Source organism: Microplitis demolitor, chromosome 6 (genome assembly GCF_026212275.2).
Source record: "Microplitis demolitor isolate Queensland-Clemson2020A chromosome 6, iyMicDemo2.1a, whole genome shotgun sequence".
NCBI lineage: Eukaryota > Metazoa > Arthropoda > Insecta > Hymenoptera > Braconidae > Microplitis > Microplitis demolitor.
In genome coordinates this window covers 660,091-684,456 of record NC_068550.1, presented here as the reverse complement: position 1 = coordinate 684,456, position 24,366 = coordinate 660,091, and the positions used below count along the sequence as shown (strand labels likewise).

Sequence of the window (24,366 nt, the reverse complement as noted above, 5' to 3'; positions counted from 1 at the left end):
GCAACATACGATCAATTTTTTATATATGTCATATTTATCTGTAAGTAGAGTTTATATTTTTTCGGCGATTAAAATTTAAAGATTCAATTTCTTCATATTTTTTTTTCATTCGCTTGTGTGCTAGCGTAAAAATTTTTCGCGTCAAAAAAATCTTTTTTTTGTAAGTTCAGTAAAATACAAAAATAATGTCTTCTTTCTCGTTTCGCAGATAAATCTACATGTATAGAATTTTTTTTTGTTTTTTTTTGCAGAATCTAAAAGCGCTAAAATATTTCAAACTTTGAATCTCTGTGCGTCAGAAATCGGCAGTCAACGTCAATGCTCGGTCAAAGTCGTTTGCCGCCTGCGCAGTTCTCACTGCGCAGAGAATACAGATGGCGCCAAAAATACCATGCGCTAACCGTCTCATAATTATTTAACAAATAAACTATTACTCAGTAAATAAATACCTCATTAATTGTCAATTAAACTAATCACAAGTATATAAAAAAATAATAACAATTATCGTAACTTGATAGATTTTATTAAGACACCAGAGTAAGTTTTTATTTATGTAAAATTTTCAACTTTTGAGGTTAAATTGCAGTAAATTTTTTTTTTTTTTTAGATACAAAAAATGTCAGGAACACGATCAGTGTCATGTGGCCTTAACTTTGCAGCAGCACCAGATTTAAATAGCTGCTTGGAGACAGCTCAGCAGTCCTGGTAATAAAAAAAAAATAACTTTTTAAATTTATTACTCTAAATAAAATTAAATGTTTACAATTTCAGCTATGAATTTATTTGCATACCATTAGTTCACCCGCAATTAAAACGTGAATTTATATCAGGGACAGCTAAAGATCGACATGTAGCTTTCACGCGTGCTGACATGATCCTCAGTACATCAGGTTAATTTTAATTTAAATTCCAATTTAATTTATCAAATTTGAATTTTCGCGGGCTAAATAAAAAACATTCAAATTATAGACTGGAACTCACTGATAGTTGGCCGACTGTCTCCGCACATCAACGTGGACTCGGCAATAAAACACGTGCGTGAAAACAGCGAGGCCGCGTTGGCACAGGAACTGTCACTGGCATCTCACCTGGGGATACCCGCGATAACTTTCAAATTAAACGGAACCATTGACAAGAACATAAACCTAGCGCGTATTATCAATAACAAACTAGTCTCGGTGTCAAACACCCAAGTCTGGGTCCAAATACCCATGGAGAACCCGGCCAAGCAGACGATGTCCTACCGCACTGATGAGGAAATAAACTGCGAGAGTCCATGGGAATGGTGGAACGGGTTCCGGTTCATTTGCGACTTTGATAAAAAAATCGGAGTCGCTCTTATTGTCAGCCATGACTTACCTGAAGAAGATGAGGTACTTGACTCATAGTTAATTAACCATTCAATTTATCAATTAATTAAATTATTTATCCTGTAGATTAATCGCTGGCTCGGAGAACCGGTAAAATGTTTAATTTTACCCACGACTTTGTTCATAAGCAACAAAAAAGGGTACCCGGTACTTGGACGCGCGCACCAGGTGCTAATTCAGAGGTTCAGTCCTCTGAATGTCCAGTTTATTTTGACGGGATCTAATCGTTACCCAGACTTGACCCTGTACTTCAATTACCTTGACCATTTGTGGAAAAAAGGCTTCCAAGTCCACGGCCCACTGCAACGTTACGGCCGCGGGTATGAAGACTATCTCCAGTTCCCCCTGCAGCCGCTGATGGATAATCTCGAGTCTGGTACTTATGAAGTATTTGAAAAGGATCCTGTTAAATATTCCGAGTATCAGCGTGCTATTCATCGAGCGATTTTATTTAAAATGCAGACCGAAAGTCCTGCTACTACTTTGTTAGTTTACTTTTATTTTAATTTATTAATTCGTCGACGAAATTGATTGACTAATGATAATTTCCAGAGTAATAATGGTCGTAGGAGCTGGACGAGGTCCATTAATCCGAGCGACTTTGAATGCCGCAGACATGGCCAAAGTACAGGTCAAAGTTTACGCAGTAGAAAAAAATCCAAATGCTATCCTGACGTTACATGCTCTGAAGAATGACATCTTTGGCGACAGAGTGACGATAGTTTCCTCAGACATGAGACAATGGGAAGCTCCAGAGAAAGCGGACATACTCGTTTCTGAGTTGCTGGGGTCGTTTGGAGACAACGAGTTGTCGCCAGAGTGCTTAGACGGCGCTCAGAAATTTTTGAAAGGTGATAATTTATCTCCAATGTCTTTTAATTAAATATTTGATTCTCATTTAATTATTTTAGATGACGGTATCAGCATTCCCCAGTCATACACTTCCTACATCGGGCCAGTTCAGTCATCGAAAATTTACAACGAACTGAAGCAGTGCCTCGACAAAGACAAACATCAGTTGTCGCATTTTGAAACTCCGTATGTTGTATATTTGCACAACAAATATCAGATTGCTAAAGAGCAGCCGCTGTTTACTTTTTACCATCCCAACAAAGGTACCCAGGTTTATTTATTTCATAAATATCAGACTTATCAATTTGTAATAATTATTTTTCAGACGCGACAATAAATAACTCGCGGTATGAAAAGAAGTCATTTACAGTTGAGCAGAACTCAGTATTACACGGGTTTGTTGGATACTTTGATGTCGTTTTGTATGAAAATATAACTTTGAGTATCGTACCGGAGACTCACAGCCCAGGGATGTTGAGTTGGTTCCCTATTTTCTTTCCTATACGGGTAATTATTTTTTTTCATATTAATGTTAATTGATAATTATTTACTGATGGTTTATTTTAGGAGCCGATACCAGTAAAAACGGGAGATGAAATAGAATTAAATTTCTGGAGGAAATGTAGTCCTAAGAATGTTTGGTACGAGTGGTGCATCAGCAAGCCGAGATTCTTGGGAATTCATAATCCTAATGGTCGATCCTACACCATTGGGCTTTGAAATTTTTTTTTACAATAATAATTATAATAATGATAGTAAATTAAAGCAGCAGAGTATTTTTGTGATTATGAATTAAATATAAAATACGAGCGCGAATAACTTACAATCATTGATTATTTGTATCAAATTGTATCAAGAAAAATTCAAAAATGTGTACGAGTTTTCTAAAAATTACCAGTGCGCATTTTTAAAAAATTATCCTGAAGTTAACAGACAATTGAAAATTTACGAATTATTTTTTTCAACAAATAAATTACAAAAAAAAAAAAAATGAAAAAATGCATATGTAGAAAAATTAAAAATCTATAAGTGCAATTTTTTGAAATAGTTTTTTTTTTTTAATTTACCATGTTTTAAAAAATTCAAAAATTATTAGAAATCAGTAAACTTCAGTGTTATATAAAATTATATAATTTTTTAATTTGAAAATTACATACATTGAGTATATCTATATATTTAATATATATCATTTACAGATAAATTAATCTCGGATAAAAAAACTTGAAAATTTTCCTGCTTCAGTATCATTTGATTTCATTCCTCATTTAAATTTATAAATCATAAGTTGTTTTAATTTAATTTTTTATTTTTTTATTCGTCGATGCTAAAAAGAATTGCTGAATATTTTGACTTAAATAAAATGAAATAAAAATGAAAACAGTGAAAATTTTATTGATCCTCAATCTTGATTTAATTTTTTCAAGTTCTTTAGGTCGATATAAAATATAATAATAAATTTATCACATATATATAAATATTTAATTCGTTATTGCATAAATATCGATAATTTATGACTTATGACCTCACGTGATTGTTAAATTGACCTAAATCTATTTATTAAAATAAAAATCATACATAAATTCTTATATATTTTCCTCAATCACAAAACTGATTAAAATTTTTACAATATTTCTTTTTTAAAACTTTAAATTCACCGCCAAAAAAAAATTCACTTTTATCATCCTAAAGTTTACAAAAAAAAGAAAAACTAAAAATATGCACATGGGGAAAATTATAAAAACTATAAGTGCAATTTTTAAAAATATTTTTTTTTTATAATTTATCATTTATAAAAAAATTATCAGACGGCTATTTTTAGTTTTTTAAAAATAAAATTAACAGTCAAGCAAATAATGAGTTATTGTAAAAATAATTAACTACGAAATAGTACTTAGATAATCTAATTGATAAGAAAGGTCATTGATTAAAACCATAAATAATATTGTGTTAACTTTTAAGTTATTCAGTAATTTTGTCAGTCGTTTGAGTCACGCGGTCGTCGAAACGCGAACGCCGCCGTCACAAGACCAGTAGACCCAGACATCGGCTAAAAAAAAAAACAATTTAATTGACGCGCTTATTACACAACTTGCTGCTAAATTACAATAAATTTTTTTCTAATTATTATTATTATTATTATCTGTAAGATTTGTAAATATTTAAAAATGGCGCTCTTGGTTAAACAATTGACAAGACAATTTAAAAGTATTTCTTGTGTCAAGACAATTAAATATTTTACTAGTGATGATTCTCAGCTGATAAAATCTATTGCGCATGCGAGAACTATTGCAACGACATCTACTTTAGCCGGTAATATATTTTCATATATTTAAAACTTGATACGAGTAACTGTCAATTAATAAGAGTGTAAATTTTATACTGAATTTTGAATTGTCAACATTTATTTCTTTATTTTTATTTTATAAACATTTTAGTTTATTATTTAGAAGTTTTAAAAATTTTCAAATGCCCGCTAACTTTACTATCATGAATTAATTGTTGTGTTAATTATTTTTTATAAGTAATTGATATTTTTAAAAAATTGAATAAATAATTAATAAATTTTTTTAGAAAGATGGTATACAGACAAACACGAATGGATTGAATTAAATAATAATATTGGTACTGTTGGTATATCTAATTACGCTCAAGATGCACTTGGTGATGTTGTTTATGCACAATTACCTGAGGTTGGATCTACTATTAAAAAAGATGGTAATTAAATTTAATTAAATTAATAAATAAATTTTGTGATGATAAAAGTAGCAGACATCTGATAATTTCAAATTTTTTAATTATCAGTCACTTGTCATCAAAATTTTTAAACTCATGCGTAATTTTTCTGGACATATCCTGGGTACAGTTTATTCATTTACAAAAGTTTTAATTTATTTATTTTATTATAATATTTAAAATTTTAAATTGCCCGCGAAATATAAAAAAATGGGAACTTTAGTAATAAATAAAATAATTTATGAAAATTGCAGAAGAAGTCGGCGCCCTGGAGTCTGTGAAAGCAGCGTCAGAAATAATAAGTCCGATAACCGGAAAAGTTATTGAAAAAAATACAACAGTCGAAAATAAACCAGGACTAATAAATACGTCACCTTACAAAGACGGCTGGCTGTTCAAAGTCCAGGTTGATGACGTAGGTCAGATAAAAACGCTGATGGACGAAAAATCATATGAAGAATTTTTGAAATCAGATCCCCACTAATTTCACTAGGATTTTAAATGCTGGATTAATAATTATTTATCTAACACTTACTTTTTTTTTTTTTTTTATGTTAATAAAGATATATTTACAGTCAATCTGTTTAATTTGTTGGTATTTTTCTACATAATTTACAATTTGTCCAGCGCTCTGCGGCAGTGTAAAACGACACACTATTTTTTTATTTTAAAATATGTATTAGTTTTTTTTTTATTTTAATTTTAAATACAATTAACTTTTAGTCACTTAATCTTAAGCAATTCGTGGATTATTTATAGTATTTATAATCAAATATATATATATTTATATCTCTTATTATGCAACAAATTTATATATACGTATATATATATTTCCATTTAAAAAAGCGTGAATTATTAGAATATATTTATTATTTCTCTTGATAAAATTTTCTTTTGATTCTACAATTAAAATATTTTTTTTTATTTCACATTTATTTTCATAATTACAATTACAAATATTTTAATTTTTTTTTTATGTAATTTTTGGGAAAAAAAAGTTTGATTTATCGAGTAATTGAAGGAATTAATTTTAAAAGTTTGTAATAATAATTAAAATTATGTACATTAACAGGAAAGAAAGTTTTAGGTCCAGCCTAAATGAGAAATTGAATTGGTATTAAAAAATAATCAAACGACAAATCGTTTAGTTGCGTGTACTGCAAGAGAAAATATTTTTTTTATTTCAAATTTAATCCACGTTTGAATATTTATAATACACACTAGTGCAATTATAATTAATAATTGTTATTATTATTTTGGCTGTCAATTGAATTTAATTAACGTCAATTGATCCAACAAATTGATGATTTATATTTGAGAATATTAATACATGTAATATATTTATTTATATTTTTTTTCATCAAAACACTTTCAGGTACTTCCAGGTGCGCGCTAATTTTATTAAACAAAATCGTTGTAATTTAGATTAATTATCGCACCATTATTATTTTAATTATTCAAATAATTATTTTTTATATTTAATTCACGATAGATTAAATTATTTTTTTTTTTTATTCAAAATTTTAAATCAAATTCATTTAAATATTTAATTAATTAATTTCTTTAATTAAAACTGCAATATTTTTTTTTACATAATTAAAAAAAATTAATATCGCCTACTAATTAGTTTTATTTTTCAAAAATTTTTAACAGAATCTATTTAAATATTTATTCCACAAGAATCAATTTTGATATCAATTAATAAAATTTCGTAATGACAATTTAAATAAAGAAAAGTCATTTAATCTATCGATTACAATAAACCGTTTTATTATTTATTGATTTTTTTTAATTATTTAGGTACCAATGACCGAAGAGACGGCTTTCCTCACAGCATTGACAAATATTTACTGGCTCAATAAAATTTATTTCATTATTTTAAATTATCAGTGAAAAAATTTAATTCTCCACATTTTCCAATTAAATTTATTTCTTAAATATATATTTATATTTATGTAATTACCAATAATAATTTAAACACTTATTTTATTAAACAACATGATAGATTTAAAATGTAATATATATAATATAATATATATATTTATAATAGACCACATAAACCTTGCTCCATTGATTTCTCCTCAATTGAACGAAAAAAAATCAAAATTAAAATCCTTCGGCTCTAAACGAAAACCTAAAAAATGAAAAATAAAAAAAAAACCGTAATCAGTAAAAAATAAAAATTAAGTAAAATGTCTAATATTTATCTCTCTTTATTTGTAAGCAACAGAAATATATTTATATATATATATATAAATATATATACTCATATATATTTATTATTCATAAAACTATACACAAAATATTATATAATTACATATTTAACATGATTGTAATTATTTTAAATCATTTTTTAATAATTTGTTTTTTATTTAAATCTATCATCCATTAATAAATTTATTTATTAATAATAATTAATAATTAATAATAATAATAATAATAATTACCATAATAATTAAAGGACAATCTTATTATTATTTTCTTTTTTTTAATAATGATTAAATCTATACAACATAATTGGAATGTGTTAACTAAATATTTACAAAGTAGCCCTGCTTGTTGTGCAAGTGTTGAAAAAAAAAAAAAAAAAAAAAAAAAAAAAATGCAAATTTACCATAATTTCATTACTCAACTTGTCATTTTTATTTATAATTAATATAATTAATTAATTGCTAATAATTAAAACCTCAAATTACTTAAATAAATCAAAATAATTATAAATTTACAGTTTTTTTTAAGCTTGCCCTCTAATAAGAAAAAAAAAAAAACGGGACCAAGTTTAATGCAAAAAATTTAATAAATTTTTTGATATTTTCTTTTTTTTTTTTTTTTTTTGCCTTAAACTTTTTATGCCCATGAATCCCCGCTGTAGCACAAACCGGCTTAAATTAAAAATAAAACTAAAATTAACAGAAAAAAAAAAAATGTGAACTGTAAAGTCCCGGTTTTAAAAACTATTTAAATAAAGATTTTTATTTACATGGTTGATTGTTAATTATATATATTTATAGTTTAGTGATAATAAAAATAATTAATATTTTAAAAATTTTAAACTTTAATTATTGAGTGAGAGCAAGGCTTCAGTGGTAACACTTAATAATTAATCATTCACTAGATTTATTAGAAAAATAGCTTTGTTTTTTTATTTTATTTTATTTTAATTAGAGTTAATTACCTATTTAGACAAAAGTTGCCTGCCCTTTGACCAATAGATTTTAAAAATTATTTTAATTTATTTTATTTATAGATTTTGTCTGTTTTTCATCATCTAACTCCACCTTTTGTACTGTTTTCAAGGCATCTTTACTATAAACTCCCTGCGCTATCGAAACAATAAACCCAAAATAATTAAAAACAAATAATAAAGATTGACAATACATTTATTGTTATAATTTAATAACTAATTAAATAATAACAATTTATTTAAGATAAATAAGACTGCGGAATTCAAATCGAATTTCATTATTTTTTTTTTTAATGTTCGCCAATTTTTTAATTTTTCAAATTATTTTATGCAGATTAAAAAAAAAAATAAATTTAGAACTGATTAGTTTTTTTTTATTTTTTTAACATTCGTCAATTTTTGAATTTTTAAGTCATTGGATTCGGATTAAAAATAAAAAATTGAATTTTCAATTAAAATCCGATAAATTTAATATTTTAAAAAATAAATTTATGTGACAAATAATAAAGATTTAAATTTAAAAATCTAATATTATCAAATCAATACGAATCATCAGCAAGTACGAATTATTTTCCCATATCAAATAAATATTAAAAGAAACTTTAATTTTATCATTCGTGTCAAATAAAATATCACAAATACTTAAAATAATAATAATATATATAAAACCCAGGGTTATTATTTAAATCAGTTTTTAAATTAAACATTCAAGTATTGGCGGTTAAGTTATAAACAAAAATTTAAACAACAAAATATATCAATTTAATTAACGTCATTATAATTATCATTATCTTTATCTTTTACCCGTGATACATCTCTAAAACTTGAACATCAAATATAGAAAATATATCGTATTGTTTTTTTTTTTTTATACATATATATATGTGATTTTTTTTTAAATACATTTTTCTCATAAAATAATAATTTTACAATTCCCTCGTGTAATTGTCGTGAATTATGAATTTCAAATAACTTATTATTGTTGTCATTATTATTGTTGTTGTTGTAAATAAAATAATAATAAAACGATCACGTAGACCCCTTTTAATTATTGAACGTTTTTAAAATAAATCAGTAGATTTAAAATGGCATAGAGTGATAGTGATTGTAAGTTGTGTTACTTTTTTTATTATTATTATTATTATTTAATAATAATAATAAAATAAAAAATAAACTGTCACCCTTATTTGATGTATGAGGTACGTAATTGTATTGTAATTAAATCGATAACTATACCGGGACTTAAGTGACATTTGCAATAATACAGCGAGACTGTTGTTATTGTTAATAGTACTGTTATTATTAATGTTAATATTAATATTATCATTATTATTATTTTTTATTTTTAATTTTATTAATATTAATATTGTTAATTTTATTACTAATATTAATATTACTGTTGGATTGTTTCATTTTCTCTTGGCGTGTAACATTTCCATAAGTAAGGTCTGCGTTGGTGCACCACCGTTGCAGTGTTTTTGATACAGATGATCTTCACCTCGGCTTGCTACCACGTGGATTTCTGGTAATACTGCCAGTAGTTTGTTGAATTTATCCTGAAATATTTATTTTATTTATTTATTTTTAAAAATTTACTCTAGGAATTTATAGAGAAATTTTAATCGTGTAATTGCAATAAATAACTAAAGTGCGCAACTAATAATTAATTCTATTATAGGCAGAGACTTTTTACTGACACCACTGTCGTCATTTAAAATTAATGGATTCTAAAATTTATCAATCCAACGACAGCGCAGAAATTTTTTTCTCATTTAATTAATAAAAATACAAATTGCGCAAACGTTAAAAAATTTACAGATTTTTCTTTTACACCACAACCCTAAGGTTGATAAGTTATTAACAAACAAGTAGATAAAAGATAATTAACGATAATTATTTAAATGAACTTCAAAATAATAATTAACATCAATTAGTGTGTTAATAGATAAATAATAATAACAATTACCGGTAGGGATGGATAACACGTTAATGTATAATCCAAAAGCGCTTGTTGTACTTGTTCATGACCCTCTTGGACATGTTTCTTGTTCACCAAGCCACGTACCTCTGAATTTATAACAATAATTAATAAATAAATAAACACTTATGCATATAACTGTAAAAAAAAAAATTAATAAACAAACTTATTAATTTTTTTTTTCTCAAATAAATATATTAATTAAAGTTATAAATGAAAAAATAATAAATTACCGTGATTAAGTAGCATCAAAAATTTGACACATATGTAATCCGATAAATCAAATTTAAGTTCTTGCAATTTTTGTGACAAGTCATTAAATAAATCAGCTAGTGAGGGAACTCCAAGTAGGCCGAGACAGAGGAGATCAAATTTTTGGCCGTTGTGCAGAGTTGTTTCATCTGGTAAATTATTGTGTAACCTCTGGTGGAGATGATCAAGTACCAGCATATCCGACCATGAATGTTGCAGTAATTTCATTTGGTCATCAACCTGAAATATATATTTTATAATTTATTTATTTATAACAACTAAGTAAAAATAAATTTATTTAAAATTACGGACCTGGTAATAACGATAAAAAAATTGACAATACTGACAAACGATAGCACAATCGTAGTGTAGTGGGAAATAAAAACTAACAATGATAAGAAAAATAATTCCGGTATTTAAATAACTTAATGTGTGTGAGTGTAAGTGTGATTAAATATATATTGTTTTGTGTTTATTGTTTATTTAATTATTGTGTGGACTGAGTAGGATTAATAGTAGTCGGAATAATAATGTAAGTTTGTATAAAAAGAAGTAAAAAAAATAAATAAAATAAAAATATGGTTTCGACCGCTACCAATAACCTAGAAACGGTTGTTGCTGTGACCTAGATATGAGGCGATGCTTGAAATCATTCAACGATTGTGCAACGCGACTAGTTACCTCATGTCCAGAGAGTTCTTACGGCTCACTGGGTTTGCTGAATGATCAGCTAAATGCTAAAGAGTCTTATGTATAACAACTAAATTATTACTTTTTTTTTAAATCTATGACTGGATATTTTAATAACTTTTTTAAATTTTTAAATCTACATTGACTTTACGCGCCTTATTTTTTTCTTCATAATTCTAGGAGTCGATTTTTGGAGTAAATGGTTGGCGGAGTTTAGAAATATTTTTTTATTTGATTAAGTTTTGTTGATGTTGGGATTAAATTTAGTTGCATAATTATTTATTGATAATTTTCAATGATGCTCTAATTTTCTTAATTTATCGTAAATATAATATTATATAAATATATGATAATTGTAATCTCGTAGATAATTATCTTTAAATAATCTTCGTTTGAGAAAATAATCATTTTCTTTTTAAAAGTTTTTTTAAGCTGCTGACAAGTTACGGAAATTTTAGACTTTTGGAAGACTGGAGTTATTTGGAGTTTATTTTTTTTTTTTTTTTAATATAAGATCTTGGGTGGATTTAAATCTAATTTGTAGGGAATGGAGTTAATTTGACTGTAAAAATTTCAAGTTTAGACTCCGTTCTAAGACTAGAATAATGAAAAAAAATAGGAAACAAACCTTGAGATCTTTGAAGAAGACGGAATTTCTCGCCCAATCGACTTGTGAAAAGAGATTCTGATCGAGCACTTTGCACATAAGTTCAAATAAATCAACTTCACACTGATTATAGGTTTGATTTTGCAGTAGCCCGAAGAGTGAGGCCTGCCACTCGCGATCGTCAACAGATTGAACGAATTCGCGTATCATCGGACTAGTTTTAAGTGTTGTTGCTGTTGATGAGGTCGTCCCGGAATTAGGACCGTGCCCTTGACTCGATTGTTCGCCAAAGTTGAAGGCCTTGGGACTGGAGGTAGTGGAGTTTGCAGCCCAGAGTTTACCGTCAAGGCTTGGGTTTGGATTGTACAGATGATTCCCGCCCGACAACGTCGGCTGCGTCGACGGTGCTATCAATTGATGCTGACCTGCATTACCACCGCCATTGTTGTTGTTGTTATTATTGTTGTTGTTGTTATTGTTGTTGTTACCGGTGGGCTGGGTGGTGACAAGTCCAGCGGCGACTGCTGCCGGTGACGGACTCGAGTCCGGCGAAGATGTCAAACTAGACACCTGAGGTATTTGTATCTCTTGCTTTATATGCAGAAATGGCGTCACTGCTGACGGATAATTTGACGGGTCACCCAGACTCCCTCTTATTGTTTGCAATGCGAGCTGACGTTGTCTTAGAAGTTGTAGCTTTCGCGCCCTATCTCTCTTGTACATTGGCCCAAATTTATTCCTACCGCCTCTCATTCTATCCGCTCGTACCGCTGAAAAACAAAATATAAATTATCATTTTAAATTAGCCAATTAAATTTATTATTGATTATTGATGATTGATTGTGTGTACTTGATATTATTTAGTAGCCCGAGACCTTGCAGCCAGCCAACACAAGGCCATCGAAAGCGGAAAACAAGTGAATCAATACGGAAGTACAAAATTTCTAACCTTATGAGTAACTTTTTTATTTTTTTCAATTATTTATTCGATACGAGGTTGAATTATTGATAAAGTTCCGGATTTTTAGCCGTTTTTCAGTAACTTATAAATAACATTAAAGTGCTTGAAATTTTTAATTGGCTCCATAGATTATAAACTAGTTAATGGAATTTTATTTTGGGTTTATTGAAAGAGATTGTAAATTTAGGGTAATAGGCTGTACATAATGATTTTATGTATTATTAGATAGTGTAATGGAGTTATTTTTAAAAGTTTTTCAGGTTAGCTTATTAATGGATATTTTTAACTTTAGCTCAGACTTATTGCAGTTCAATTTGAAGAAAAAAAAATTCCCGCCATTTTTTACGTCACCTGACGTTTTTAATTGCCTCTAGCAATTAAATCACTAATTAAAACACTTATATTTATTTTTTTTTAGAAACTAGGGCATTGAATTATAACTATCAGATATTAATCTTTTATAATTAGTCGATATAAAATATAAAAACACTAAAAAAAATGAATTTCGTTTACGCGCCATTTTTTTTAAATTTGCCACCTGCGATTTTTGAATGCCCGTAGTAATTTAACTAGTGTTAAAAAATATTTGAAATATTTTTTTTCAAACTCTAGAGAACTGAATCATGAGTAATAAAAATTTACACCGACTGAAAAAAAAGACCAGAAATAAAATTTGATAAAAATTCCAAGTTAGCTAACGCCTGAAATAAAATTTCTCCACGTCATCGATTAAGTGTTAGAATGAATACAAAATGAAACCCATAGAAATAAAAATTCACAACGTAACAGTTGTCCTCTTACCAATTCTACCAACAAAAATCAATCAAACCGTTTTTTTTTTCGTACATATACTGAATATATAATATATATCTAATGTACATGCTTGTTGTTACATACGACCTTGTACATTCTAACGCGTCCTATTTAACGTATGATGAGTCAGTTTCTGTTTACTTGATTCTACAATAATCTAGATATTTTTCATATTTTTTAAAATACATAAATAAATATAGTTATTTTATGAATGAGAATTCCCACCGTCTAGATTAAAATCTCGACTCTAGCTCCGGTACAGAATTTAAAAAACAAAATAAATTACTGTTACAATTACTACGACTACAACTACAACTACAATTACAATTACAACCACAACTACAATAATGGAGAAAAAAAAATGAAGATTAATGTTGACATGACATTGACAGTAATTAAATAAAAATGATAATTTTAATAATTCTCGCGGGCAATTGTAAATAAAATAGCAACTTCTATTAATAGGGTAGGCACACGCCGCAAAACCTTTACTTTAAAAACAGCGTTGCCTATTTTCGATGCTAAGCTATACATATATATATATATATATATATATATATATATATATACATATATTTAAGCTTAACTAATGTACTGAGTATTTGAGTTGTGTGTAGTTAGTAGTACAGTAGTATTAATATGTATATATATTTATATATATATGATTTTATAATAGTAGTGTGTGCTTGTTGAAAGTGAAAGGAGGTTGAATCGTTCGCCGTCCACTTCTCCCTGTTATTCCCCCCCTCCCTTTGATCTCCCGCCATATTCTTCCCTCTTTACTCTTTAACCCTCTTTATATCCAATTGTCGCACACACTATCCTGTACTCACATTCGCTCTCTACATTTATTACTTTATATATATTTATTTAAACTTTTATTTGTGTTTGTATTTGTATTTGTTCTATACAAAACTGCTGGCAAACTATTATTTTTTTTCTACTCGCTCCTGTATTTAAATCCTTTTATTCCACTGTTCTAATTTCGCTAAGACCGATCTCATTTAATTACGTGTAAATTTTATCAGTTAATTTTTTTTTCTTTTTCATATTAACAGAGTCTGTTTATTTTAAAGTAATTCAATTAAATCGTGGGATTAATGGATTGAATATTTAATCGGGTTTTTATTTATTTATTTTACTTTTTTTTAAACTTCTTGTGTGTGGATGTGCTCCAATTTTTTAACGAGTGAGATTAGAATAGAAAAAAAAATTAAATAAAAGATCTAATGCGATTACAAATGTACTTATTATGCAACATTTTAACGAGCACAATCGCCTACCGGATACTCTATTTTCGTAGAATTAATTCATGGCTATCATTTTTTTGTGTCTAGTTTTTTTTTTAATACCAAATTAATTATCATTTACTTCATTATATTCAAAATATCAGTTAATTTTTATTTTTCCACGTGCAATTCATTTTTCAAATTTTTGAATATTTTCCAATTTTACTCCAAACATTTTACATTATTTAAAAAAAAAAAAAAAAAAAAAAGGAATTGGAGAAAAAAATTCGGAGCAGAAAAATTTCATTTGAAATATTAATTCAAATCTAACTTAATAATTTTATTAAAAATAGTATCAAAAAAAAAAATTAATCTTTAAGCGTGGGTGTTACACAATATCCACAACTTTAACCTAACCTTTCTCCCCCACTTAATATCATCAGGGCGAGCCATGAGGTAGGAGTCAAGCAGTCAAATGCTTACGATTTACTCTGCCATGCTTGCTTGCTTTTGCCGGCTCACCCATACATAAATCCATACATATATATATGTATATATTTTAAACATGTCGAGCCTCAATACTTTATATTAAGACTAGAGAAAGAGCCCAAGAAAAAAACACATATATATATATATATATATATATATAAAATTAATAGAGTGAGTAAGAGAGAGACCGAAAGACCCCAATAAGATCCATAAGAACCAGGTATGGCACACCAAGTCTTACGACATTACACGATAATTATGAAATTCGTAAGTTTCTAAAATAGAGAACCGAGCTAATACTATTTTGTCTCCTATTCATTTTATATTATATATACAAGACAAGATACCAACACATTTCGGCATTCTAATCCCTACTGTTTTATTTAACATTTAAATTTACATTTTTTTTATTTTTATTTTACAAGTACGATTTAGTTTTATTTCTCAGGTAAAAATACTACAGATTATGTTTACAACTTGAGAATTTTTTTTCTTTTTTTTTCTTTTTCTTTTTTCATTTGTGATCTTAAAGTTTTAAGTACTCTCACTTTTATTGCGGGCTTAAGTTTAAACTGGTCTTTGCCTTGGCGATATTTTAAATATTTACTTAGACTGGGGTAGTTTATTTGTCCACTGTCAAAACATTTTATTTTACAAAGGATCTAGGATCCGAGTACTTGGGTCCCTAAGTAAAGAGCAATGTCAGGTAATAAACGTAACAGTTGTATTAGGATCCGTCTCTCCACGGGATATACCTCGACTAGACACGTTTTTTTTGACACTCGGCATGAGGTGAAAATCAGTGATTGATTTATATACCATATATATATTTACATTTGCTATAAATATTTATTCTCAAGTTAATTATCATCATCAAAGTTAAATGACCAGGTCACTGCCAATGTCATCATGTCTAGATTAAAAGAAACAAAAAAAAGGGAAAAATTATAACCGACCTTGAATCTAAACCTTAATAAATTTCAAAAATATAAAACTCCCGCCTGTTAATTTAATTAAATATTATTCTTCAACCGAAAACTTTTTCAATAAATTTAACCACAAAAAAAAAAAAAAAACAAAAAAAAAACAAAAAAAAATTGTATATACGTTACATGCTTTTTATTTTATTTGTAAATTTGTTAACTAGTAATACCGGTTTAATGACGTTAGTTAATACTTGTAGCTTTCAATTCGACAAGTTCTGACGCAATAATTATTTTATTTCAACTCGATCAATGCGCATCGATCCAAACAATTTAATCGTTTATTTTTAATTCTCGAAATTATTGATAACAAAAAATAAACAAAAAATTACACGCAATTAAATTAATGAAATAAAAATAATGTTATTTAATTAATTAATTAAAATAATAATTATCAAGTATTAAATAATAAATTTAATTTATGAAAAATGCCCACGTGTGTGCCATTAACGCACGAAACCTCGCGTTTTTATTGTTTACAATAAATATATACCTATATTATTATATTATTATATTATATATATGACGAGAGGTGTGCCAACGCGTCATCGTTTCACTTTCGATAATCGTTGGTACTCTCAACATACATTACTCCTAAGACCTGCATTGAGTCTCGTTACTCCTGACTCAGTACTTACTACTTTATATTTGTTATTAATTATTCCTACGTAATAAGTAACTCATGTTCTAAACCAACCAACGAAATTAAAACTAAAAAAAAACCCAATTAGAGTTTTACAAACAAGATATTTAAGTGGTTTAAATAAATAGTAATTGTTAAATAAATTTTAAAATAAAACAGACTTTGGAAAGTTAACTGGTAGGATATTTCACAATTCTGATGACGCTTGCAGCGCCACTGGCGTCTGTTTTGTCCAGTAATACATAATTGCGACAGTGTATATATGTATAAAATATATGTATATATATATATATATAAAAGTATTTTACCTCTTTGTCTCACTGTACAGAGTTAGATTATACTAGACTTAATCGGTAGAACCTTGAGAGGGCCTAGACCCACTTCTGACTCTATCGGACTTATTATCAATTTAATATTTCAGCTAAAAATATATATAAAGTAACAAAAAAAGTATCTCCTCGGAAATTTAGTGTACTGAATATTTGCGATAGCGACAAAAGTACAAAAGGCTATTGTAATTGTATATATTTTTTTTTTTTAAATAATATGTTTTTATAAGCGTGTGAATACTTTTTTTACAAGAAGGCTGTACATATATATATATGTAATATATATATAAAGAGTTAACTTTTTAAAACCGCCAAAGAAGAGGGTCCGGAAGTTGCCGCAATGACGTCATTACTCGACTCTGTTCACCGGGTTAGTAGTGTAAAAAAAAATGTTAAAGAAAAATAAAAAAAAAGCAATACATACATGAGCACATGTGTTAATTTATACACACATTTAAAGTCATGAATACCAAAAGAGGCGCGTTGGCGTTTCGATGCACGTTTCACGACAATGCAACCTCACAAAGATTTAATTTACATCGCAAAGACGTTTGTCTTTAATATAAAAAAACAAAATGTGTGTGTGTGTGTGTGTGTTTTTTTTTTGGCGTTTCAGGTTTTAAAAATAGTTTAACAAAAAAAGTAATAGGATTAAAAATAACTAACCTTCGAGCTTCATGCCGACTTCAAGGCACTTCTGGAACCTGCAGAACGGACATCGTTTCCTCTGAGTCTTGTCAATATGACAGGAGCGTTCGGCGACACACGTGTAGACCTTTTTATTTTGTACAGTACGTTTGAAAAAACCTTTGCATGACTCGCACGTCAATAATCCATAATGATAACCGGATACTTTATCACCACAAACCGGACACAGTTCTTCAATTACATCTTTGGTGTCCGGATAGTCTGAGGGCCCGGGTACCGACCCGGTGACAATACCGACTTGCCCGAGACCAGGATGACATACATTACCACCGGGTGGGACTACTTGCCCGGTACTGCCGACATTTTGATTACCAGCGCCGACACTAGACGCTCCATTATTCCCGGTGCCATTTGAATTTGATGATGAGTTGGCGCCAATATTCCCACTGGAGGGATTCCCACTGGAAGTGTTCCCGCCACCGCTATACCCGCTGGCACTGCCGTTGGGCCCGGTGTCCAACCCACCACTGGCTGACGCGGAACTCGAAGTCCCTCCGCCTGCACATCCGCCCCCGCCTGTTGGTGAAAACAAACACGTGTAGACTTTTTTGTTACTACAGGGTGAGTTGTTGCGTTTAAAAAATCCCTTGCAGGACTCGCACGTCAGCAGACCGTACTGATAACCGGACATCTTATCACCGCACATGGGGCAACGTTCCTCTAGGGCGATTGCGTCGAAAAAGGCCGACTCGAACCCCAGGACATTACCGGCCCCGGCACCCCCGGGCTGGCCCTGGCCCTGGCTCTGGTTCGCCGACTGCTGACTCGACTGCGAGGATTGCGAGCTGTGATTGGACGGGATGTGTGTTTGTTGGGACTGTTGCTGGCACATTGTCGTTGGGGGACTCTGTGCGCAGCTCGTGTACGAAGAATTGTATTGTGACGTCTGTTGCTGTGATTGCTGCTGCTGCTGTTGCTGTTGGGCGCCCGTGGGCCCGTGGGGACTTCCCTGGGGACTCAGGTGAAACGGGGACATGTTTAGGGACATCAGACCCGAATGGTGTTCCATGTCCAATAACATATCACCTTTGTTACAATAAAACTCAACCCACGCGGTTATAACACATGCAAAGTTTAGATTCTCTTACAATAACTTTTTAACGTTTAGGTTACGGTCTTGCTCTCGGTCTCGGTCTTTGTTTACTTGCTGTTCGGAGCCGGATAAATAGGCCCGCAAACGTCACTTTAAATAATAAACTCCACTATCACGTAATAAATACCAGAGGTTCACCGACAAAACCATTTCACTACGAGCGTCACGACAATCGATCTATTCGTCCAAACCATTATTATTATTATTATTATTACCACATAAATAAATAAAATAATAAATAAGCTATCAATTAATTAATTATAAATAATAAATAATATATTTACTTTAATTTATTTATTTATAATAATTATTTAGGGCAATGGTAATTTAGAACACAAGTTTCATTTAAATTTATTCATTTATTTATTTATTATAAATTTTCCTTCACTGCAATCCGTCACAGCCACTTGCACAAACCTCGAATTTATTTATATATTTAATTACTACACGGTTACACTTTGTTTTAATAAAATACCTGGATTACAACTATTTACTTTTAATGACTGTTTAATTAAATAAGACACCGAGTATAAATATTGTTGTTAATTTATATTTATATAGATATATATATATATATATATTTGAAAATTAAAATAATAATAATAATAATAATAAAGAGAGTTCGAGCGCAATACGTGGTAACAGCTCGAAAATCTGCGTGCGACTAGTTGTCTTTTCGCCTCGTTGCTCTCCTGAAGGGCCCGCCCTCACTCCCACCAATTTTTCCCCTCGGACACAGTGTGGTGGTACCTTATTCTGCTACCACCACCACCACCACCATCAGAGACTACAGAGACGACGACTACTACTACTGCTACTACTACTAGTACAACTACCACTGACAAGTAACACCAACACTAGGGAGCAGCAGAGTTAAACAAGTGCCGCCACACCGCGAAACAGCCAGGAGTTTTCGCGGCAGATTTACACTCTGTGCTAGTAGATGCTGCCCGAAACAGAGTTCTCTCCCTGTGGCATTAGATCGCGATCCCGGGAGCAGAAGTCCGATGCAACTTTTATTTTATTATTTATATTTCGGAGCTTTCGGAGTTAAGACTGAGGATAATAATGTAAGAATTGTATAATAGATGTTTCGGAGGAGGAGAATCTGGAGGAGGAGAAGGAGGTGGAAGAGAGAGAGGAATAAGTGAAAGTGATCCAGCGGCGCATGCCAGAGTGCGCGGCCAGGTGCCTCTACGGTGGAGGTGAGACTGAGGAGAATAAAGGAGAGGAAAAGTGAGTTGAGTTGGTATAGTATATATGTATTTATATGTATATATTTGTTGGATATGGGTGTGAGTGATGGTAGGAGGAGGTGGAGGAGGGAAGGGGCCGCGAGAGGGGAGGGAATTGCGAGACGCGAAGTGCGGAGGGTGAAGCTGCACGGGATTGGGACATTGAGTGGGGATGACCTACTTACGGAACCAGGTCTATGTCGGCCGGATAAATATTGTCCGTTTGTAACAACGGACAACTTATAAGACTATATATAAATGTATGTGTATATGTATATATATTTATTTATATATATGTTGGATGGTGCGTTTTACGAAAAGGAAAGTCACTTGGACTTTCCTCTTCATCTTCAGGTCCACGTGCTCGACTTTTACTTTCAGAGATTTTAAATCTAATTAAACATTAGGATTATTTAACGATTACTTAACAACATTTGTGAGGGAACCTCAATAGTAATGTGTGGTAACCCCAGTACTTGTATACTTAAATAAAAAAGGGAATAACGACACCCACTAAATAAATTTATTTTTGTGTAACTACATAATTAAGGGTTACACAAGATTACATCACGCAACGAGATTTGGGAACTTGAGAAATCGATATGCCGAAAAAAAAACATATTTTATAATAATAATAATAATAATGATATAAGTCTGAGGCATGGCTCTGTGTTGCTGAGTGGACTCGGTACAAAAAAAATAATACACGAGGGAATAAAATAGTGGCGTGTAAGTAGGTCGTCCCTTTTTTCGTCAGACCGTACGAATTTCACTTTGGCTAAGTGTGAAAAAAAATTTTAGGCAACGGTTATTACGGACCGGAGAGAGCGAGAAGATCTGACAAGAGGAGAGACGAGAAGAGAAGAGAAGAGAAGAGAAGAGAAGATTTATTGGAGTAGAGTAGATGCGATTATATTTTAGAGCATCGATTTAATTAGACGACTCTTGCTTTCAGAGAGGATAATATGTAATAATAATGATAATAATGATAATAAGTGTAGAGTGTTGTTGAAAAGGTTCGGAGTTGTTTAACATGAGAGAGCACTAGGTGGATATCAAAGACATGGAGGCATGCTAACCAACCGGGCTGTGGCTGATGGGTCAACAGCAACGCCGTTGGCACTCCCCGGTTCGTCGTGACGCGTTTTCTCTCTCTCTGTTCACTTTACCCCACCAGCCCTCTTTATATATATATTTGAATTTAGCGTCTTTGTCGTACGTATGTGTATAAGCGGACGTCTCCGCGGTTTCACTCGAGCTCAGTACAGAGCGCGTCGGTCGTGTGACTGCGACTACTCTGAGGAGAAAAGTGGTAGGGAGACCCACTGACCCAGTTCGATGAGAACATGACGCAGCCCTGCGACTTACTCGCGGTTACTCTCTTCGCTCCTCTGTTCACGTCCTCCTCATCCTCCCTCGGCCCCTGATCCGCCGCGGACTCGATGTTTACCCGCCATTTTTTAAATTTTAAATTTAAAACTTAAGTCCGAGCGACTTTTATTTTTGACTTTATTTCTTCAAACATTAATTGTTTGAGCTGAAGGATGAATAAGCGAATTTAAATTATAGATAACTTGTATAAATTATTTTTTTTAATTGACCAAAAAAAATAATAATGGATTATCAAATATTTAAATAAATTAGAAAGTTTTTGGTGTCAAAGATTTTATAAGACGGTATATAAGTTTTAGAATTTATATATAGCAGGTTGGGTTTTAGCACAGGTATCGACTAAATATCGACACGAAGGAAATCCTGTTCTATACGACCACGGGTACCTATAGTTAAGTGTGCACCTGAACAATTTGTGTTGCTTGATAAATTCTTTTATTTATATTCATGTGAATTAGTGTCTATTGTACGTATATATGTATATATATATTGAGTAATCTAAAAGCCCAAAATCTAAATAAAACCCCATACCAGCAATTGTCGAGGGTCGTTTTATTTAAAATATATGTATATATATCTCGATCGAAAATCATTGTCGAGTATTGTATTTATAATTCATATGAATTTCATTTGTTCTCCGTTTTCATTAAACTCTCTCTTTTTTATTATTATTTCTTTGTCGTATCTCGAAAAAATTTTTTTTCTTTATTCTTTATTTCATAACAGCCAAAAGGGGTAGTTTAGAGACGGAGGAATAATGAGACCGGATGCGCTGTAGAAAGTGAAAGCGTGTAATTTTTATTTTATTATTATCGTTTACGAATTTTATTTTATTTCGGCATTTTTTTTTTTTTAAATTTCATTTTTATGCTAAAAAAAAAATTTTTTTGCCAGGGGGTATGATTTTGATTTGTAGGAGAATTTATATGAAATTCAATAAAATAAAATAATAATTTATTTGATGGAAGTCGAAATGAAAGGGAAACTTGTAAACCGGCGTCGGACGCACGAACCAGAGGATGTGGCACGAACGAGAGTGAAAGCAGTGACCCAGAAATCCGAAACTACCAAAACTATTGGGATTTGGTTACTCCTCATCGTAATCGAGTTTTTAAAATATTATTTTCACTCACTGAAGATTTTCAGGTATTTTCGTACTGAATTTACGGGGGAAAAACAAATTTTTCGGGTGGAATTGAGAAAAAACGTTTTTTAAAAATATTTTTGACACCCGTCGATAGATGTCGCAACTGCAGAAGCCCTCTCGCATGCGCGTAAGTACAAAACTTATACAAATAAGGTTTCCAATGATTTTCCTCCGGAAAATGAGGTTCGATAACTTTAATTAGACGATTTTGGATGATTTGGATGATATAAAAGCTGTGGAGGTGGAGTGGGAACTAAAAATTAAAAAATTGCCGCTACAAATACGAAGGATGTAAATAAAGAAATAAATTATTCGACAGGTTGGAGAAAAAAAATAATTTAGAGATTGTAAACTTGTTTTATGGAAAAAATAAAAAAAAAATGATCTTCATAACGAATCGAGCGAGTATTTAAATGTTTGTTTTTCTTGTAAGCCAGGGTCGTGGCACGATAAAGTACCCCTCGATTGACATGATTAGCAAGCTGAGTCCTTTACCCGTATTGACGTAAAATTATACCGTCATTATTGTCATTCAGGTTATTTTCGCTCTAAGTACGTACATTTTATACTTTTTTTTCTCATCTAGGTCGAATTATATCAGCTTATCATGTCCTTCTGTAATGTCCTTTATCATTATCTAACAATTTGCATTTCAATAATTATTTATCAGCAGCTTTTCCTTTAAAATTCATTTTTCTAAAAATATTCCATAAAGTCCGTAAAAAAACTGTCCAAATTTTATATGTCCGCAACAAAAAGTTTTCTCATCGCCCATTTAAAAAATTCTTGAAAAAATTTCGAATAAAATTCACAACAAAAAAAAAAATGATTGATATACTATATCAATAAAAAAATATTATCTGATTATTTATCAAATTCTTATCACATTTTTTTTAAGTAAACGTTTAAAAAATACAATTTCCTCATTTATTAAATTTTTATTTAAATTTCAAATAAATTCATATGACAAAATAAAAAACACAACTACAGTCTTAATTAGAAATTCAATCTGATCATTTATAAAATGATAATTAAATTTTTCGATAATAAAAAATAGAAAAAAAAAAAAATTTTTTTCTGTTTTTTTTTTTTTTATTCGTGTTTCGAAGTTCTTTTTTACTGGTTATGTGTGAGAAGTGTGCCAAGGCTTACGCGTGCCCCACTCTTGCATTACCCATTTTCGAAACTAAAAGTAAAATCTAACTCATTGTGTCGTTATACAAACGAGCATAACTAAAAAGACATATATATACATACATTCATATATACATATATTTAAAACAATCCTACACTACAAATACTACATATATTTAATATCTAATACATATGGAACATATGACAATGTATATATGTATATATGCCGATATATTTATGCACACAATATTTGTATTAAACTCTTATATATTTTCGTCAACATCTCAACACACTTACGCACACGCCTAACATTTATTAAATTATTTGGTAGTCAAACGATACTCATATATATTTGATGAACGTTGAGTAATATTTAACTACCTCAGAATCATTAAATCATTTTTTTTTATTTATTTTCTATGTCACAACTGTTAAATTATTTCAAAAAATTTCGACACGCTAAAATTATTTTTTAATCGAAATAATAATAATAATAATAATACTAATTATTACTTTCATTATTGTCTTTTTTTTTTTTTTTCAA

At 30.0% G+C, this 24,366-nt stretch overlaps 3 protein-coding genes across 4 annotated transcripts in view; 2 read left to right on the top strand and 1 right to left on the bottom strand.

Moving 5' to 3' along the window:
• The first annotated feature begins 357 nt into the window (after positions 1-357).
• LOC103572761 (protein arginine N-methyltransferase 5) lies at positions 358-3,222 on the top strand. Its single transcript, XM_014443293.2, has 9 exons — positions 358-537; positions 608-705; positions 772-890; positions 970-1,373; positions 1,437-1,855; positions 1,923-2,221; positions 2,282-2,485; positions 2,548-2,729; positions 2,790-3,222. Exons 2-9 carry the CDS (start codon positions 617-619, stop codon positions 2,940-2,942), a joined length of 1,869 nt encoding a protein of 622 aa, XP_014298779.1. The 5' UTR covers positions 358-537; positions 608-616; the 3' UTR covers positions 2,943-3,222.
• Positions 3,223-4,125: 903 nt separating this feature from the next.
• On the top strand, positions 4,126-5,486 carry LOC103572809 (glycine cleavage system H protein). Its single transcript, XM_014443304.2, has 3 exons — positions 4,126-4,532; positions 4,794-4,937; positions 5,210-5,486. Exons 1-3 carry the CDS (start codon positions 4,388-4,390, stop codon positions 5,437-5,439), a joined length of 519 nt encoding a protein of 172 aa, XP_014298790.1. The 5' UTR covers positions 4,126-4,387; the 3' UTR covers positions 5,440-5,486.
• Positions 5,487-7,585: 2,099 nt separating this feature from the next.
• LOC103572762 (nuclear hormone receptor FTZ-F1) overlaps positions 7,586-24,366 on the bottom strand; it is a 40,535-nt gene continuing 23,754 nt past the window's right edge. Inside the window, exons 1-5 of one of the 2 annotated variants that reach the window (XM_008551528.2) lie at positions 17,780-20,097; positions 11,688-12,436; positions 10,351-10,609; positions 10,106-10,206; positions 7,586-9,695 (exon numbers count right to left, since the gene is read on the bottom strand). In XM_008551528.2, the coding sequence (XP_008549750.1) occupies positions 9,549-9,695; positions 10,106-10,206; positions 10,351-10,609; positions 11,688-12,436; positions 17,780-18,842 (2,319 nt within the window). In that variant the 5' untranslated portion in view covers positions 18,843-20,097 and the 3' untranslated portion in view covers positions 7,586-9,548. Of the gene's footprint in view, positions 9,696-10,105; positions 10,207-10,350; positions 10,610-11,687; positions 12,437-17,779; positions 20,098-24,366 lie in introns of those variants that run through there. The other variant, XM_014443322.2, reaches the window with a different exon arrangement.

What these genes read in the sequence shown, in the direction of transcription:
- LOC103572761 (XM_014443293.2), top strand. Translation starts at nt 617, where the DNA reads ATGTCAGGAACACGATCAGTGTCATGTGGCCTTAACTTTGCAGCAGCA. An exon ending in CATGATCCTCAGTACATCAG is followed by an intron (nt 891 to 969) that starts GTTAATTTTAAT and finishes TTCAAATTATAG; the next exon opens with ACTGGAACTCACTGATAGTT. An exon ending in GAAAGTCCTGCTACTACTTT is followed by an intron (nt 1,856 to 1,922) that starts GTTAGTTTACTT and finishes GATAATTTCCAG; the next exon opens with AGTAATAATGGTCGTAGGAG.
- LOC103572809 (XM_014443304.2), top strand. Translation starts at nt 4,388, where the DNA reads ATGGCGCTCTTGGTTAAACAATTGACAAGACAATTTAAAAGTATTTCT. An exon ending in AACGACATCTACTTTAGCCG is followed by an intron (nt 4,533 to 4,793) that starts GTAATATATTTT and finishes AAATTTTTTTAG; the next exon opens with AAAGATGGTATACAGACAAA. An exon ending in ATCTACTATTAAAAAAGATG is followed by an intron (nt 4,938 to 5,209) that starts GTAATTAAATTT and finishes TGAAAATTGCAG; the next exon opens with AAGAAGTCGGCGCCCTGGAG.